General features: G+C 39.2%; 4 protein-coding genes across 5 annotated transcripts; 1 reads left to right on the top strand and 3 right to left on the bottom strand.

Moving 5' to 3' along the window:
- The first annotated feature begins 919 nt into the window (after positions 1-919).
- LOC129778958 (GPN-loop GTPase 2) lies at positions 920-2,460 on the top strand. The gene is made up of 2 exons (XM_055786154.1): positions 920-1,321; positions 1,389-2,460. The coding sequence occupies exon 2, from the start codon at positions 1,515-1,517 to the stop codon at positions 2,427-2,429; it is 915 nt and encodes a 304-aa protein (XP_055642129.1). The 5' UTR covers positions 920-1,321; positions 1,389-1,514; the 3' UTR covers positions 2,430-2,460.
- A 74-nt stretch (positions 2,461-2,534) lies between these two features.
- On the bottom strand, positions 2,535-5,982 carry LOC129778957 (serine protease inhibitor 77Ba-like). Of its 2 annotated transcripts, XM_055786153.1 has the most exons (7): positions 5,796-5,982; positions 5,276-5,722; positions 4,943-5,097; positions 4,679-4,878; positions 3,362-3,653; positions 2,935-3,297; positions 2,535-2,867 (listed from the first exon to the last, which is right to left on the bottom strand). In XM_055786153.1, the coding sequence occupies exons 2-7, from the start codon at positions 5,286-5,288 to the stop codon at positions 2,586-2,588; spliced, it is 1,305 nt and encodes a 434-aa protein (XP_055642128.1). In that variant the 5' UTR covers positions 5,289-5,722; positions 5,796-5,982; the 3' UTR covers positions 2,535-2,585. The 2 variants fall into 2 exon arrangements, with proteins under 2 accessions (XP_055642128.1, XP_055642127.1); XM_055786152.1 differs by having other exon boundaries at positions 5,276-5,982.
- A 3,401-nt stretch (positions 5,983-9,383) lies between these two features.
- Positions 9,384-11,131, bottom strand: LOC129776283 (peroxisomal biogenesis factor 3). The gene has a single exon (XM_055781831.1). The coding sequence runs from the start codon at positions 10,697-10,699 to the stop codon at positions 9,584-9,586; it is 1,116 nt and encodes a 371-aa protein (XP_055637806.1). The 5' UTR covers positions 10,700-11,131; the 3' UTR covers positions 9,384-9,583.
- Positions 11,132-16,241: 5,110 nt separating this feature from the next.
- LOC129777100 (cleavage stimulation factor subunit 2 tau variant) lies at positions 16,242-17,837 on the bottom strand. The gene is made up of 3 exons (XM_055783171.1): positions 17,648-17,837; positions 17,513-17,591; positions 16,242-17,447 (listed from the first exon to the last, which is right to left on the bottom strand). Exons 1-3 carry the CDS (start codon positions 17,700-17,702, stop codon positions 16,358-16,360), a joined length of 1,224 nt encoding a protein of 407 aa, XP_055639146.1. The 5' UTR covers positions 17,703-17,837; the 3' UTR covers positions 16,242-16,357.
- Positions 17,838-18,428: the final 591 nt, after the last annotated feature.

Raw genomic sequence — 18,428 nt, 5'->3', positions numbered from 1 at the left:
CCTGATATTTCCATGATTTCATTGTCTATTATTATTTTCGCTTCACAAATCGAACACATGAAGCACAATGTCGTCAACGCGAATGAAGATTCTTCCATGTATACGTTGAGGGAAATGAATTTGATGTTCCTTGTACCATCGAACCATCCAGTGTTGGCAAATGTACAAATTTATCCGGAAAGGTATATTTTTTCAGTTTTGTTTGTTTTGTTCTGTACGGTAAGAACACAGATTTTTCTCATAAAGCACCGATAGGAACTGTATTTAAACGGTTTTATTTAGCTTACCCTGTAATTTGTATGTTTGTATGTTTGTACGTTTATATGTTTGCAACATGTTTTTCTGTAGCGCTTTACCACATGAATAGAAATTTGAGCCCCTTCCTGTTGACCGATTGATCTGAAATTTGGAACACACCTTTATCTCTGCAGTCATTATAAAACTGGGTATTTCATTATTTTAAAACTCCAAGAACAGCTGATGAAGGTTCAGTACGACGTGTTTTAATTAGTAAATTAACAAGAAGTAAAATTTTTCATTCAAATTTTGACAATTTAAAACTGCCTCCGGGCCTACAAAACCGATAAACCGATACCGATAAAGATTGGGTACACTGGCAATACGAGGGATCTGACGTTTTAGTCATACCCCTGGAACGCACAGTACCAGTCAACTGGTGATCTAAATATGGCGTGCCGTTGACGTTCAAGTAACTGGCGCCAATTACTGGTCAATGTGTAATACTTATGACAGACATACAGCTGTACTTGCGTTGTACTTCGAAAATTGTATGTCTGTCACCATGTACAGCGCTAGAACCATGCAAGCAACTCGGTACAATCGCTGTACCTGTACCGACCTATTTTTCCGCTGTACTTGGCTACAGTTGTTCTGTGCGCAGCGCCATAGACGGTTAGTGGTGGGTAGCATGAACAAAACGAATCAAAACATTTGGTATACATTCTTTTCATTGACTTTCTCTTGAGTTAATAACTCAGATTGGAAACATATTTGTTGTGTTCGATAGTTTAGACGCTAAATAAAAACCTTTTTCATTGAAATATTGGTGAAAATACAATGCAATAAATTCAAACTTCTGATTGTCAGTCTGACATGCGGTACAATGTACAACCAAAGTATGTGTGTCATGCTATCGTGGTACCTGTACAACGCTGTACACGTACAGCGCTAGTACAGCTGTATGTCTGTCCATGGTATAAATCAGCTATAAAGGTTACTAGGTTACTATTTTCAACGACAACTGTTTATTTATTATACTGCTTCAAATACCTTCGACGAAATCAAATGTAACCATATTAACGTAAGTAATAACATAAACAAATCCAAACTTTTCGTCTTGCCATTCCTCATACGTCTTTTCTAAATAGTGTAAATTACGAGCCACCTGTTCACTCCACCATCTTGACTAAAACTAAAATCTTTCTTGTAAACAAAGTCAGTGTTGCTCAATCCTTATTTATTCTTTCGGAATATTTGGAATTAAAAACGGTACAATGCAAAATAAACTGGTCAATCTCAAACAACGGACTCCTCTGTATGGCCAGCTGGTGATAGGGCCACCCGGTTCAGGAAAGACCAGCTACTGCAGCAAAATGAAGCAATTTCTAGAGAAGCTTGATCGAAAAGTTGCCGTGGTAAATTTGGATCCCGCAAATGATAACATGGACTATGAATGCATGGTGGACATTATGGAACTGATCACAGTTCAGGACGTGATGGAACAGTTCAGCTTGGGTCCGAATGGCGCATTGATTTATTGTATTGAGTTTCTAGAGGTAAACTTCGGATGGTTTCTGGAAAAGCTGAGAACATCGAACTCCAAGTATCTCATCTTTGACTGTCCCGGACAAGTGGAGCTGTATACTCATCACAACTCAATGAGAAGCATCTTCGCAAAACTGGAGCAGCTTGGGTACCACTTGTGCACTGTTCACTTGGTGGATTCACATCACTGTTCCGAGCCACATAAATTCATCTCGACGTTGTTACTTTCCCTCCACACGATGCTCCAGATGGGATTGCCCCATGTGAATGTGCTAAGCAAGGCGGATATGCTGAAGGAGCACGAGTCGAAACTAGCGTTTAGTTTGGAATTCTACACAGAGGTGCTTGATCTCAGCTATCTGCTGGAGTGTGTAGATAATTCAATGATCGCTAAAAACAAATATAAAAAGCTGAATGCGGCAATCGTTTCGATGGTGGAGGATTACGGGTTGGTTTCGTTCTATTTGCTAGATTTGAGCAAAAATGAGAGTTTAGTGAGATTGAAAAATGCAATCGATAAGGCGAATGGATACGTTTATGGAGCTGGAGAGGAGAAGAACGTGAACACATTGTTGGCTTGCGCGGTTGGAGCGGAGACCCAGACTGAGCGAATGGAAAAAGATATTGATCTCTATCGGGATTAGGTAAACTATAATAAATTATTTTTATTGTGAATCATGGTTCTCACGTTAAATTGGAAAGAAAATCTTTGCTTGAATCTTCGTTCGGATGGTAAATAACATGCGTAATAACATGGTAAGCAACATGCGTCATGTTCCAAGCCTATTTTATTCTTAAAATCATAGTCCTGCTGAAAGATTTATTTGTGGGTCTTTCACCTGTCCCATGAATAGAATCAGATCGTGCCGTTTGTCCACTATCAGAAATGCGAATGGCCGATTAGCGAGCATTCGTGGAGGTGTTGCTTTGTTTGCGAACACGGCTACGGTCGCAGCAGCTGCAGTCGTTCCCTCTTCGTTCACAATAATTTTGCTCTTCTGTATGACCGACCCTAGAAATATGTCTTTGGACATCTTTTCAAAGTTGGCCGTTTCCTTATTGAATGCGTCGTGAATGCCCATCTAGAATGGTTTACAATGGTTTGATACATGAGAGGGAACAAAAAATGAAGAGACAATGATGACTTACATCATTTAGTACTGGAACCAGATTATAATCAGCGGTAATCTCGAATCGTGGCAAATATAGTTCAATTTCATCGTCTTCATAGTCCACTGCGGCTTGCTTTAACTCCTGGTATATCGTTGCCATGTTGAAGTCCGCCAAACGGCGGATAACGCTCGACAGTGGAACGCCTTTCCGGGGTAATATTAGCATCATGCTTAAATGGCGATCGGAGCCGTACGGAAGTTCTGCAATCTGTGCATCCAACTCACGGAATGCGGCAAATGGAAACGCCGCCTTTTGATACATCATTTGCACATTACCTACAACTCGTTCATTCTCATCGTAGAAAGGAGTTTCATTCGTGAGTGTTCGATTGAATGGGAGCTATACAAATACAAAAAAATACAAATTGTAAGCGAATGGTTTTAATCTCGAATTAATATTTTACCGTCCACTGTCCTTTGAAAAACAGCGCCGAAACGACAATCATTCTCGCCTGGATTACATCCTTTGCGTGGACCGCCTTGGTGATCTGCCCTTTAGTAGCCGTATCCACAAGCTGATTGATGCGATCGTGGCTGTTCTTTATAGCCTGCGGATTGCTGCTGAAATCTAATGCCTCCAGCAATCCGTCCCCGTAGTAGTGATGGATATTACTATCGAACTCTCGTTGCACCGGTCGGTTCATGTCAGTGAAAATGAATTGTATCGACGAAATTTCCACCTCACTCGTGTTCACACTGAAAGCATCAATTCAATAAACTTTCGCACCAACTCGTCTATGGGATTGGCATGACCCTCTCAGAACCTAATGAAACTTTCTGGGAGTGAAGACCTTACCTAATTAATGACATGACTTTTTGGACTTTATTTACAAACAGCAACCTTTTTTTTACAAAATAAAAAAAAACTTTGACGCTATTAGAAATAATAGTAATTTGTGATTTTTCAGAGAATTATTCATCCATAATTCAAAATGCGGCACAGGGTTATTACTGAAATAACTCGCAAACAACTATTCGCCCATTTGAAATATACTACAAAAAAGATGGTAAACTAGAAAACGTAAGCTTTATGGTTATTTCAGAAGTTTTAACACACGCACTGGGGCAGTGCAGTTGTTAAGAGAAAAAATGATAGAATTTGTCAGAAAACTAATGATTTTACTAAAATAACTTTCATATCCGATGGAGCAGCACACTACAAAAACAAAAAGAATTTCGCCGGTCTGTGTAATTTCAAAAAAATTTACGGACTAGAAGCAAAATGACATTTCTTTTCCATCTCCCATGGAAAAGGACCCTGTGATGCAATAGGGGGGATTCCTAAATTCCTAAAGTCCTATTCCTAAAGATGAAAATAAAATGGCAGCTAAAAGGTTTTCAAATTCAGTAGATGATCCCAAAATCTTTAAAATGTTTGATAAAAAGAAAACATAGGAAAGATATGATGATTGGGTCTCTTAGAATATAAGTTAACATGTACATTGTACATGTTATAAGATCAGATGAATATGATAAAGATAATAATAATTATAAGATCAGATGAAAAATGAATTTAATGTCAAAAAATGTCATAAGTTTTATCACATTTGATTTGAAATAAAGACCTTTTAAGCACTCATTCAACATTCTTCAGTATTCGTTTCTAAAAATTCTATTATTTTCCTAAAACTCTTCCATAGATCACTTTTTTTGTAGGACTTCGAGTATAAAAATGTTATTTTCGAGTAAAAAAAATGTTAACAAATCGATCACACACTCACTTGATCACCTCTTGAAGCGTTTTGTAGCTTTTCTTGATGGCACCTTGATCTTCCACGTTTAGGACTTTGAGTAGCTCGGCAAGAGTATTTCCATTCGCACCCTCAGTGATCAATGCGAGCAGACTCCACACAGACAGCGGAGATACAATTATGTTTGTTGTCGTCACATTTGGATCCGAGTCAACAACTTCACTAACAGTCTGTTAAAAATATTTAAAGGAAAAATCATGATTTCACTCTGCAACATCTGCTCCGATTGAATACCTTAAAAAAATCGAGTGCAAATTTCTGCGAGCTTTGGTAGAGTTTGTTGTTCGGACTAATGGTAACCGGGTCTGTAACCGTTGTTACCTCCGTAGATTGACATCCTACCGATGAGATACAGACAACAGCTGCTATCCACAATAATAAGAAGTATTCTGAAAAAGAGAGATGATTAACCGTACAACACATTCTTCTTCGGAGCTTAAGTACGAAGTGGAAAACAGGTTTGAAGAACCGCTATGACTGGTTCCATTTAGTCAAAGTGTATCAGAGGAATAGAAAAAAAAATCAAGGTCAAAGACTGCAATCAAATCAAACGCATCAATACAATACCTTTGCCGGTCATCCTTCCAGATTTTAGTTACAGATCACACCCCAATTACGCATTGATCGCTTTACAATATATGAATCCCGCACTTCCTGTTTGTAACACTCTAATCTGTCAGCCTGTCAAAAATCATCTAACTTGCTCATCTACAACACCAACACCACAGCATCGAACATCAAGTTTGCACAGCATCAAGTTTGGTGATGAATGAATTTAATTCTATACTATGCGTTGTTTTTTTCCCTATTAATGACTCAATCTGGAATGTACGTAATCGTTCATCAGATCTCGTGAGCATTGGATCGGATTATTTTGATGTGACGATTCGGATTCGCGTCCTTCTGTTGCGAGGGTTTGATCACAACTGCCGAACGATCTTCAACTCAGCCAGGGAATCTCTGTGTTCTTTTTCTTTCTCTTCTACCGACATGCTATTTTGTCTAGAAGAGCATCTAATAATTGATAAGTTGGTGAATTCCCCGCTTCATTCGTTTCTAGCGTAACAAGTGATCGTTTTGTATTTACCGCTTCCTTTTTGGTGGCATCCAGGATTGTTTAAAACTTTCCAAATTTTCTGTACAAAATGTAAAAGATTTTGGGATCTCTTATATTTTGCAATGCTTCTATTTTGTTTTTCAACACCGAATCAAACTATAAATCGTAAGTGATCAGAATGACATCATAGGCACGAGACCTTCTGTTTGATTGCAAATTTGGTTTATTCCACCAAGTAGATTGCGAATGAACAATAAACAAAAAGTATATTGGAGATTGTATGCAAATTATGACCGCATTGTTGTCGTAGGACTACGCTGTTATTCTATTCAAGTCGATTGTTTATAACTTCGGGTATTATTTCCGAGTCCTTCGCAATTTTAGAAATAACTGTTTAGTTGAATGTCTCGATCGCTCTGAAAAGGTTTTTTTTTGTAGAATCAGCTGACGATAATTGATTGATGATTAATTTTTGCTCCGGCAAGAACAATATACAAGCTGATCACATGTCGTTATTTGTTTCATTATGTCAATGCATTGAAAATTTATCGTACATGCTTTTTCGGTGACCTATTCCGCATTTGACACACACTCGGCTACAGGTGATTATATTCTTGTTGCACCAGCACTTTTATTGCACATCTCACAAGTACAATAATCTATCTTTGGCTCCACATGGAAACAACATTTGCAATACATAAAAGTATCAAATATCACGCTGATTGGTATTTATTATTACCTCAGTGGTATCGCACTTCTAGATTTCGTACGTACCAAACAAGCGTTCAACAAAGGATGGCTTCAAGCGACTAATTATACACACAACAATTCTGCATTCCGCCGGATTTGCATTTCGTTCGATACCATTATTTCACTTTCCCCATTTCGAACGTTTCGCCCATTTAATGTTCGAAGAGAAACAGATCGAATGAAACGCAAAAACAATTCGAACGGAATACAGAGTGGGATTTTATGAAGTCGTTCGAAATATTTTGAATCGATCGAAATACAGAATACACTCAAAATTAATTGTTTTGTCATCCCAATTTATGACACTAAATGAGACATAACATAACAGAAAATGTCATGACTCACAAATACTGGTAAGCATTTGTATAATATACATGGTACAGCAATATAAGATTAATACGAGCGAGCGAAACAAAAGACAAATAAGCTTTCCGCATGCTTTGCCACATACACGGCCCAGACCGAGATAGATATTGTTCTCCTTCATGCGCTCCTTTTTTACTCTTAGAAAACATTTCCAACCAACTTCATTTTATAATCAGGTGCAATATCATCACGTATTTGCTGAACAATTTCTTAAGCATCATTAGCCATGTGGATAGCGTGGTCGTGTAAATTAGCTTTGCATTCCAGCCGGCCCAGGTTCGATCTCCATTGACGTCCTATGGAATTTTTTTTTGGCACAATCCCAAATGAAATGAGTAAAGAAAACAGAAAGAGATGTCTGCACGCATACATAGAAACCATTTTTAAACTATCAAAATAGCTCATTATTTGCGCATTTGATTCAACAGCACACTAAATGGCATCATTTCTGCCAAAGATGACATGTTTTCTGCCAACACTAGTTTGGGTGTAGGGGCAACAAACAATTTTCATCGTTTTGCGTTATTCTCAAAATATTTTTTTTCTGTTAGTATTACTGGCCTCGAAAAGAGTGACATTGCTGTTACATCCCCGAAATTAGCGTAACGACTCATGCGACATTTGATGAAAACACCAGGCACGGTGGTATGTTTTTGATAGATCAAGAGATACTATGTCACCACACATGCATCTTTCTACGTAGGAGTCAATTAGATCCCCAATTTCGGTGAGATGATCGGAAAGTAAACTGGCGATTGTCGAGTAGACTACGAGACTCCATTATAGTGATGAGTCTTCTCAAGAATCTTACCTATACAGTTCAGTAGAGTGATTAGACAGTTTGTTTTGTTCTTAACCGGGCTTCGGATGAGGATGCCATTCTGATGAATTATTTTTGTGTATACATGCAAAACTATAATTATTTGAAAAATTGGCAACCAAGTACTATTAGTTACCTTTAACTATATAAATTTCAATCAATATCGTTCGTCGACCTGTCTTTCGCAATATTTGTCGTTTTTGTTAGCAAAGTGGCTAAGAGCATTGTTCACAGTTTTTATCAATAATTAATTTGATCGGTTATCATCAAAATAAACATGGCTGGAACAAGGACAGCAATATTTCTTCTTGTTTCTTATTCTACCCAACATATTTCATTTGAGTAAAACAAACGCCGGTCAGAAACGCGGCATGGGATTTCGTATTAAACCCTGCGCGAAAAGTATTTGGTAAGTATTTGTAATACCTTTTCGAAATTCCTTCCTTTTGATTGCTTTGTTTTCCTCTCTCTGTTTCCCCCTCCTACATACCGTTCTCGATGCCAAGGAAGAAGGACGATTAGTTGAATGGCTGCTGGCCAAAGCAATAGCTGGATTCCTCGTGGACACTAAGAGACTACTGTCAAGCGTTGCACATTATGTGCGGAAATCAGCTCGTTCCAATCCATTCAAAAACAACAGCGACAACATGCTCCAATCGCTGTTCAATTATAACTGAGTGGATTTCCTTTTATTTTTCACTTGAATTCTTTTTATTTCTTAATTTGATTTACATTGTAATATAATACTACATTTCAAGTGATCAACCTAGGGTTCTACATCTTTAAGTTGGAGTGGATTTCCGAGCGGCGCTCGCTTATATACCGATCTAAGACATACCGATTGGTGATTTCAATAGCCTGTTTTGAAAGCAATTTTAAATTTTAATTTTTTTTTCAATTTATTGAGTTTTTGGATCAAAAAGTAACAAGTATATAACGTGTAGACATTTTATCTTTCGAATGAAGTGTTTATCATCCCATTTCGTTCAGTTGTTTAGGAGCTATTAACGCTCGAAATCTTGGTCTCCGGCGTAACGCTTTCGTTTTCGAAACATTGATTTTACACCTCGGTATAGAAATGAAAGGCGTAGTCCTACGTAAAAAACAAATCAAATACCCAATGGATTAATAGCGATCATTTTCCACTGATGCTGGTGCTTGCTAGTTGCTGATAAACGTATTTTATCATTCTTACTCGCTGAACAAATTATAATTCGGGCGCAAATTATTATAAATTGGATTTCATTGTACGCATTTAGACCTTCAAACGTGCGCATCATTGTTATTCAAATTTCGCGTTATTTTCAGCCGTTCCGATTACTTCCTCCGAACTGTCTATCATTAAGTTCATTAAATGATTCATGGTAACCGAAACTGTAAAGTTGATGTTGAACTAACTGTAATCCAGCACTTGGTCGTTCAGTCTTATCCAGAGTAACCTGTAAATGATATGTTGATCTTAGATTGAAAATGATAAAGCATTCTTGATGGTTTTTATGAAGATCGATAACATTTTATCTCGTTATCTTACTAAAAATCAAAGCGAAGACTGTTTGAGAGGTAGATAACGGCCAAGCGATTAAAAATTATCGTTTATGTTTTCAATAATCCCTTGGAAGCAGATTTCTTTCCTTCTTTAATCATTCAGTTAAGTCAGATATGGTAAAGTTCTAAAGAGTTTTTTTTTATTTTAATTATTTTTCCATACATCATTATAAACCTTAGCATTTATCTGCGATTAAAATGTTTCCACTTAAACTTTACACACCCTGGAAATATAAGTATATATGAACAAAACCTACAGCCTTAATCCTAATGCACGAATGTGAATCTCCGGATGAAACTCCGAATGTGTGTACAGAATAATGATAGTGCTCGAACTTCACAGGCAGAACGTTTCGTAAACGTTGGTGCCGAGGGTTTTCAGTTTTTCCGATTGCATAAACCGTGCCACAAGTGAGGACATCATGTCACCATTCCGATTATCCATACCGTTCAAACCGTTACTACTAGATCCTGCTGTGTGGCCAAGGTGATGGGTGGAGAGTCCGTTCACGATTGGAATTAATTTCGCGAGTGAAATTTTTATTTCGTTTATATTTGATAGTGAATCCACGTTGAGCGCCGATTTTGACTTTTCCTGCGATGGCCCTGGATCAGCCTCCGAATAGTATTCGGCCAATTCATCTACAATCAGAGAAAAGCCGCTTGACACGTTGGAAAGACAAACGTCTGCCACTTCTGTGTTTTCCAACACATCCAACGTTTCATCGTACATTTTACTTAAAATATCACTCCGGTTGACCTCTCGAGGTAAAGCAAATTTAGCTATATTCTTGATTGGACTGAGCTCGTCATTATTTAGAGCCAACTGAATCGACCAGAAAAGCGTCTCAGCGTCTGCGAGTGTCAATTGTTGCTTCAGGCTGTACCTTCGCATCACAATTTCCACGTTATTTTTTATAAGTTTTATCAACTTGTCCTGTCCATCGGCCATAAAGTATTGGATCATTGACAGATATGCGGTTTGTATGTCGACCGACACCTGCTTGTCCACCGGTTCTACTGTGTCCTTGTACAAATATCCACCCAGCAAGTTGATCTGTGTTTTCAACGTTACTGCCAGCATGGATGATGCGTACACTAACGTTACGATCTTGGCAAACGCCAGAACCTTCAGCTCTTCCCATAATTCCAGCTTATTCTCCGGATTTGATCGAAGTTTTTCCAGGATTTCTGACGTGTTCAATTCCTTCTGCACTTTCTCCGACACAGTCGGCGATAGGCCCACAATGGTTTGATTGCATGTCCTCTCTGTGGATTCAAAGTGCTGCATCCGCTTGAAGCGTTCCGCTATTTCTTTCGCCTGCTGTTCCTGGAACTGTCGCAATTTGTACTGGATAATTTTGATAAGGAAAACACCACCTCCCAATATAGCACCGGTCGTGATAAACTTTCTCCGATGACGATAGAAAAAATTCTTTATTCCGGCCAACATGTTTTCGACGTGCTTTGGGCTGGATACGAATGACAAAGGATGAAAGGCCAAGAATTTATCGTTGGAAGTGTAGCAGTTCTGATTATTCCACACCTTTGTAGTACACGATTTTTACCGAACAGTGACGATTGATTTCGACCCGATGTTTTCTCGATTGGTTTTCTGCGTTTTCTGCTCTCGAATTTTATGTGTTGATTCCATGATATCTAGACTCTTGGTGGTCCAATTTGCTGAAATCGCTCTGCGGCCATCTTAAAAGTCAACTGTAATTTGTTCTAATTTGGAAACGTTTTGTATTTCCTTTTTATCGATCGTTTATTGAACTATTTGTAGCAACAGAATACTATTGAGAATTATCGAGAACGCATCTTTTCCACACAATCCGCTCTCTGACATACTGTTATCACCGCTCTTCTCGCCTACCTAATGACGAAAATAGTGCACCTACTTTAACATTAAAACTTGGTCGATTCGTTATCATTTTATGGACAAGTTTGTCAATCCGTGAAATGTTTCAATATTCAGGACAAGATGCTGAACTATAGGTGTTTCGTTCTTGACATTTTCAGGACATGGCGTGAGACGAGTAGCGAGACGTAACTTTCAGAATTATTTACTTTTTGTTTGGGTGTGTGGTTATGATTTCAATGTCAACTCGCTAAGGAAAATAATTGAAGGAAAAAAATAAGCAAATATATATTCGTGGAATATAGTGCACAACCTCCTTTTGGTCTAGCCAATTACTTGTAACGGCCCTTTCCGGATCTCCTTCCCGGTATATGCACAGCATTCTCCTCCTCCCTGAGCGAAATCAGTGGAGCCACAATCAGCGTTATACTGATAGTACTCTTTTCCCCGCCGATGGGAGCCAAACAGAAGTACATTTTACTTGGAAAGAAAGGCGAAAAGATATACTAAAACATCCTTCTGCACTGTTATGATTCGACAATAAAGCGCGAGCAGCTATTTTGCCAACGAATGCATTTGTCACCAAAAGATACGACTTGTTTTGCAAACAAATTTGTTTTTTCACTGAGAAATGGCCGAACAGCAATTTTGACATTGCGGTCCACCTATAGTACAACGCCTTGATTCAGGAGTGAATCAGCTACAGAAATATTTCAATCGGTTTCCGTCGTAAAGCGAATACCGGCATAGCGAGAATTTTGGAGTATATATTGGATAAACGAAACGATACGTTTTGCGGAGAAAAACACTGTAGATACACAATTACCACTCATCAGTCAGGGTAAAGGGACGTTGGCTTGGAGTACGCACGAAAATTTGATTGTACGAAGCGAAACAAACAATTTTATTCGGTAGAAGCTGAAGAATTCGAACGAAGCAAAAGGGAAGCAATGTTACCACACCAATACAACTCAATGTGGTTGTTTACTTTTACCATTGCATACAATTCGTACGACTACTATTCTGCATCCAGTGTCACCGCCGCCTCATCCAGCTAGCGACCAGACAGCAGCGGTGACGAAAATAGAAAATATATCGACGCGATAACTGTTACACGAGGGTCGTTTGAAAAGTCCGTCAGAGCGACGGCACTACTGGCGCGTATCAATGCTATGTTCAGGTGGTAGCATGGAGGAAGTCAAGAAAGATTTTTTGTATCTCGATAATACTGTGAATAATTTTTATTTTTCCACGAACTTTTCAAACAACCCTTGAAGTTTTGAAACAAAATAAAAATAACGCTTACGATACGTTCGTGTATTATTCTCGGGAACGGAAGGACGATTCATGAATTAATCATTCTCAGCTGATTTACAAAATCACGCGAACCATCGGTTCTTTTCGAGATCAACAAAAACTCTACTAAAGAGTTTTTAAAAACGCTAAAATGATTTTCGAAGCGATAAACGAGCAAATTGGGACAATGCGGTCGTGTCCTGAACACAACTCGCTACAAATTTTTCATAATTCGTTTATTTTTACAGGCTCAATTGCATAGGATCCAAACCAGCGATACTCAATCTTTTTTCAGAGGGGTCACAAACACATGGGTTTGTTTGGTTTTGAACAAGAGGTTGAAGATGAGTGCTTCATGATCAAGCAAACCATTTGTCATGACAATTGTCATGCGAAAATGCGAAAATTCATTCATGATTCATTCTAGTTCTCGCACAATACACGAAATTTGTGTCCTTATTACGGCTCATTTGAGCGGCTCGACAGCTCTTTTCAAGAACTGGTTTATTCGGATATGTAAAGAATGAAAGACGTAAAAAAAAGGTTTTAAACAATAATCAGTGCAGAGAATAATAAAAATATTAAGGCTGATTTAGACGATGCCAGTCAGCGCTCTAGTTGAAGCATCCAGTGAACAGAGAACAGACACTCTGTTCAAGTTACTTTTACCAGTATCGAACAAGTGATTGGCCTCTAACTTGAACAGAGTGTCTGTTCTCTATTCACTGGATACTTCAACTAGAGCGCTGACTGGCATCGTCTAAATCAGCCTTTACTTTACTGAAGGTTTTCTCTGATATATTTCCATCACAATAATCTTCTTTACTTTTTTTTTTTATTTATAAACACTATCTTTTCAATATTATTTCATGAATGTCTACTACATCTTTCAATGCAAACTTGTCTTGCTTCCGGAAAAACTCGCTCACATGGTACTGAATTCGCCCGAAAACACAATTTTTCCAAAAAAACGGCATAGCCGCGTAGACATACATTTACTTTCATTCTATTAAAGCAAAGGGTCGCTTATTCTCAGCAAATGTGGTTCCGCTAAATATTTATCTACAATAGATATTGCAGCAGCTTTTGGATCATGTTAGGATCGAAGATTGCCAACCAATGCATCAAACTCCTCTCATACAGATGCCCGCGCTTCTTCACCAACGATTTGTGGTAGTTTCGTATACGTGTCCTTATCAACGGTTGGTGTGCATAGTTGTACTTTCTGTCGATCCACGGTTCTTTTACAATAAGCCGGCTCTTAAAAGAAACACGGTTCTTTTATGAACCGCAGTTCTTTATTGAACCGTGGTTCTCAAATGAACGGCTCTTAGAGTCCTCGCACACTGCAGACTTTTGTCGGCCGATAGATAGGACGGACGACTTAAGTGCGATTCACATACAACATACACGTCACGTTCACGTCCCGTCACGTCACGATACGTCAATGATTCTACCATGCAATTCTCATGAAAACATTCACATACACCAGCAACGTAACGACCCGTCAGCATACGTTCAACGAAAACGACCGGCAGGGTTTGTAGAAAAGAATAATTGACGGAGACGGACGGCTCGTTTGGTTTTTGTCTGGGCTTTGTGTCTCGGCTTTTGTTTTGATTTGGTTATACAGTAATTTACATCTACATCGACATTAAGCTAATTGAACAGATCTGTGATGCAACACGTTTAATTAGACATTTTTACCTCTAGTTGGACATTTTTGTAAACATTGAGTTCGGGGCCCAAATTATGGCCCCACATTGATAGTCGCCACCAGTCGCAAATGTCCAATTACTGGTCAAAACCGACTCCAATGCGACACTGAGTGGTACCTCAGCATATCGCTTTATAAGTAACTTACTGTACTTTTTATGCCAACATATCTCATAGCTCCAAATTTCGGAGTGAAAATCATTCGCGACTAGTTGAAAGAATTATTCTATTTATTATTATTATTGCATAAGGGTCGGACTACGGGGTTTAAGCATTTAAATAATTGAATTCAATGATTCTCATTGAATTTTTCAAAATTTAGAACTGATTCTAGGCATGCTGATTTGAAAGAGGACATTGCAATTCAAAATTGTTGTAGATGGCGACACCATGAATAAAATTAAATAAATCATTCGTTTGGCATTTGACGTGACGGTGCTGGTGGAAGCATTGACTGCATGTGTGAATTGGTGGAGACGTTGACGGAACGTAGACGTTCTTCTCCGTAACGTGCTATGTGAATCGCACATTAATCAGTATGGAGCGATATGCATATGCGCACACTACACCGATTCAGTTTGGGCCGATAAAAAAATTTGATGTGCTTCCCGATTGCATTTAAACTATTCTGTCGGCCAGCTATCGGCTGTCCGTTTAATCAGTACTGGCTAGCATCGAAATACGCACACACGACGATTGTTTATCGGTCGATAGTTCAATTCGCTCTCAATTTTGGCATCCGACACACGCGCCGTGCGAACCACTGAGAGTGGGATGCACCCAATGCTCTCTGAATATCTTTTTGATTCTGCTTCGCCGTTCTCTTCTCCGTTGTCAAACACAAATTAAATACAGTCTTTTGAGAATATTCGACCGACAGTTGGCTAGTGTGCGCACTAGCAAACCAATCCGATCAAACTATCGGCTGAAAAAAAGTCTGGATCCGTGGATCGTACGCTCTTGCTGACGAACCGGCTCAAATGCGCGGCTCGTGAGCGCTCGCCTATCTCTAATACATACCCCAAATCAAGGCGCCTAGAAGTATATCCTAAGGAGTGCCAACTTGCTAAAACCACTCTTCAGCCATATTGGAAGTCTACTGAGTTTTGTTTGTAAACAAAACAAAATACGCTTGTGCCCAAGATCGCTCGTGATCAGTCTGTCTCTTTCACGCTTCAAGCAAATATTTTCCCTTCTGCTTTCTTCTGTATTGTTTTCATATACTGCTCCCCTTACCAACATAGTTAAGAAATGGCCTCACCTTAGGATATACTTCTCGACGCCTTTGGTCTCACTTTTCAAACGCAGCCAGCTTTATATAAATCGGTTGACAGGTTCAAACGTTACGCGCTTTTCAATGACAGTGATCACGAACATCACTTCACGGTGAAAACGGAATGAAATGCATACAAATCGCATACAATTCTTTTCGTTTTCACCGTGAAGTGACGTTCGTGATTGGGCCCAGTATGTTTTGTGCTTGTGTCGTAAAAATACTTGAACGAAGAGCAAATATTAATTTTTGTTTCGTGAATAATGTAATGATAAAAATGTTCTACATGTCGGCTTGTCTTAATTGCAGTAAAACACATTGAGACACACATTTTATAAAACATTTGGCGAATTGTTGTATTGTATAAAACAACGAATTGAAAGAAACTGCTTTTACGTTTTTTGGAAACATGAGTTTCCCAAGATACAATTGAAGTTTCTCTTAACATGTCCGTCCTAACCCCACTTCCCCTAACGCCTCTCGTCTTCAAAATTTCAAACTTAGACCCCAGTACAAATGCAGAAACGATGTGGTGCAAAGATACAGAAGCATTCTCCACCAGATGGCGTGAACATTGAAAATGAAATTTTGTTTTATAATGCCCTGTTTTGTGATTTGGCACCATTATTGAAAGAAGTAGCCCTACGCCAAAAAAATAGGTAATGATTTCTTAGGTTTTCGTTGTTACCCATACAAAATAGTTCAGAATGAAGAAACACAAAATGAGCCAACCAGAAGAGCCCGGCGGGCTACATGTTACGACCGAACGTGTTTTATGTCGAATCAACATTTTTATTTACTATATACAGTAGCCGTTCGCTTGTAGGCGACAAAGGGAAACATAAAGGGTAATTGTTGAGGAATCGATATACCTATATTCCTCACATATCCAACGTGAATTTATTTTGAATTCATTCATACATTTAAATTTTGTTCTGAATTATTCTTATTACTCTGTTGATAATTCATCGCTGTGTGCTTTTTGCGATCTGCTCCTTCAGTACGAGGATGCTGGTACGCTGCTCCGGCGGAAGCATTGCAATCTGTTCGTCCGACAGCTGCAATACTTGCATAATGAGTGCAGCTTTCTCCTGATCGGAAGCATCATTCGGAATTCCATTGGACGAAGCGGCTGCAGCTGCGCTTGCAGCAACCGCTGATGATGCTGCAATAGAAGGTCCAGGCCTGCCACTGGGTCCTACTCCTCCAGGCTGCTGGCGAGGATCCTTCGGACCCTGGCGTGGGTCAACGGGGCGCTGACGAGGATCCATCGGGAATGGGTTCGATTGTGGCGGAACTTGTGGTCCGATTGGACGCGGTGGTGGTCCTCCACGCTGATTGAAACCACCGCCCATGCTGTCCATCGCGGATGAGATCCCTCCCATATTTCCGGACTGTGACAATGAACGCATGTCTTGATCCAGATTAATTTGGCGCCCAATACGCGGATCAGCATTTCGCAAATCTACATCGTGTCCCACGTTCGAAGAAAATGCCGATGATCCACCAACTGGAGGAACTGGCATTGGTGCTGGAACCGGCACTGGAGCGGGCGAATGCTGAGGAGCAGGAATGCTCATGGTATCACTTATTATAATCGGTGGCATTTGGTTAGACTTATGCAGAAAAGTAACAGCGGTTGCTGGATCTACAATTCTCATTACAACTTGCGCCTGAAGCAACGCGTAAGCCATCTGTGGGTTCTGAAGCAGCATTTGGCGAGCCTCAACGGGATTATTTTGTATGCATGTTTTCATCTGCTTCATTAACTCATACAGTCGCTCTGGTGGCAAAGAAACAACGGTTTTCGTTATTATTTCGGGAGCGTCACAGGGATCACAAGGATCTCCGTAAGGGTTGTCGATTTGGGGACCCTGGAGCAAAGCGGCCATTTCCATACGGGATTTCTCCGTACAAGCATTATCAACGCGTAAAGCTCGACCACCGATTTCATATCCATTAAGATTACGCATAGCACTAAGTGCCGTTTCCTGATCCTTGTATTCGCAAAATCCATAACCCTTCGGTTTACCGCTTTCTCGATCAAAAACCAGCCTGCGTTATAAAGATGTAATCATTCGTTAGAATGATTTAACAAGTCAATATACACAATTACGTACTTCAACGAGATGACTGGTCCAACTTCACTGAAAATATCCTTTAGTTTTTCCTCCGTTGCTTCGTAAGGAATGTTTCCCACTGTAAAGTAAAAGTCATTATAGATGCCACAGTATCATTTTAGCTTCAAAACTTACCGAATACGGAACGCATAGACTTGTCCATGATACTTTGGTCACTTTTATCGCCCATTTTGGTTAATATTTTATGCAGCAAATCAAAAACAGACTGTGATTTTACACTCTAGCTTGTAAAGATTGTTGTCGGGACACTGTAGCGGCTGTTGAATTCACACGAATTTTATAGCTTAAAGTGAAAGAACTGGTACCCACATAAATTACCCACTCTCACAAACACGCTAAATATAATTTACCCAGTTTAAGGTCGCTCTATTGAAACACTAGAGTAAAATCTTGGCAAATGCAGCTACAAAAAGTTTATGGGTTGTCTGCATACCGCATGGATAGAAAAATCAATTGGCGATCTAACGCAAAAATTACAGACAGGCGGCGCTGCGGTGAAAGTGATGCTGGTTTACGTTTCGTAGTGTCAAACTGGTAGTAAATTTGTGAATGTTAGTAGTTCTTTCCATAAATTACAAAGTTTGAATCATTGAAAGTTAGCGTGGTTATGATTAGATTGTAAGAAATTTTATTCTGAACATTTTTATATATAACATATTACTGTTTTTTCTCTTTCAGTTGTGTAAAAGATGTCAGTGTTAAGAATGACTGATCCAATGAAGCAAGTTCGGAAGCATATTCGAGAGAAAGCTACAAAATGCATAGTTCCTGTATGCAAAAACTACACTGGAATGCCCGAAAATAAGATTTTCTTCCGTGTTCCACCCACTAATTGTAAGGTGTATCAGAAATGGACCCGTTTTGTACACCTATCGGGAAATCGAACAGAAAGGAT

The sequence above is a fragment of the Toxorhynchites rutilus genome, chromosome 3, assembly GCF_029784135.1.
Source record: "Toxorhynchites rutilus septentrionalis strain SRP chromosome 3, ASM2978413v1, whole genome shotgun sequence".
Lineage (NCBI taxonomy): Eukaryota > Metazoa > Arthropoda > Insecta > Diptera > Culicidae > Toxorhynchites > Toxorhynchites rutilus.
This window is presented reverse-complemented; position numbering and strand designations above follow the sequence as displayed.

What these genes read in the sequence shown, in the direction of transcription:
- LOC129776283 (XM_055781831.1), bottom strand. Translation starts at nt 10,699, where the DNA reads ATGTTGGCCGGAATAAAGAATTTTTTCTATCGTCATCGGAGAAAGTTT.
- LOC129778958 (XM_055786154.1), top strand. Translation starts at nt 1,515, where the DNA reads ATGCAAAATAAACTGGTCAATCTCAAACAACGGACTCCTCTGTATGGC.
- LOC129777100 (XM_055783171.1), bottom strand. Translation starts at nt 17,702, where the DNA reads ATGGGCGATAAAAGTGACCAAAGTATCATGGACAAGTCTATGCGTTCC. An exon ending in GTCTATGCGTTCCGTATTCG is followed by an intron (nt 17,592 to 17,647) that starts GTAAGTTTTGAA and finishes TTTACTTTACAG; the next exon opens with TGGGAAACATTCCTTACGAA. An exon ending in GGACCAGTCATCTCGTTGAA is followed by an intron (nt 17,448 to 17,512) that starts GTACGTAATTGT and finishes TTTATAACGCAG; the next exon opens with GCTGGTTTTTGATCGAGAAA.
- LOC129778957 (XM_055786152.1), bottom strand. An exon ending in TTGCACTCGATTTTTTTAAG is followed by an intron (nt 4,879 to 4,942) that starts GTATTCAATCGG and finishes TATTTTTAACAG; the next exon opens with ACTGTTAGTGAAGTTGTTGA. An exon ending in ACGCTTCAAGAGGTGATCAA is followed by an intron (nt 3,654 to 4,678) that starts GTGAGTGTGTGA and finishes TGATGCTTTCAG; the next exon opens with TGTGAACACGAGTGAGGTGG.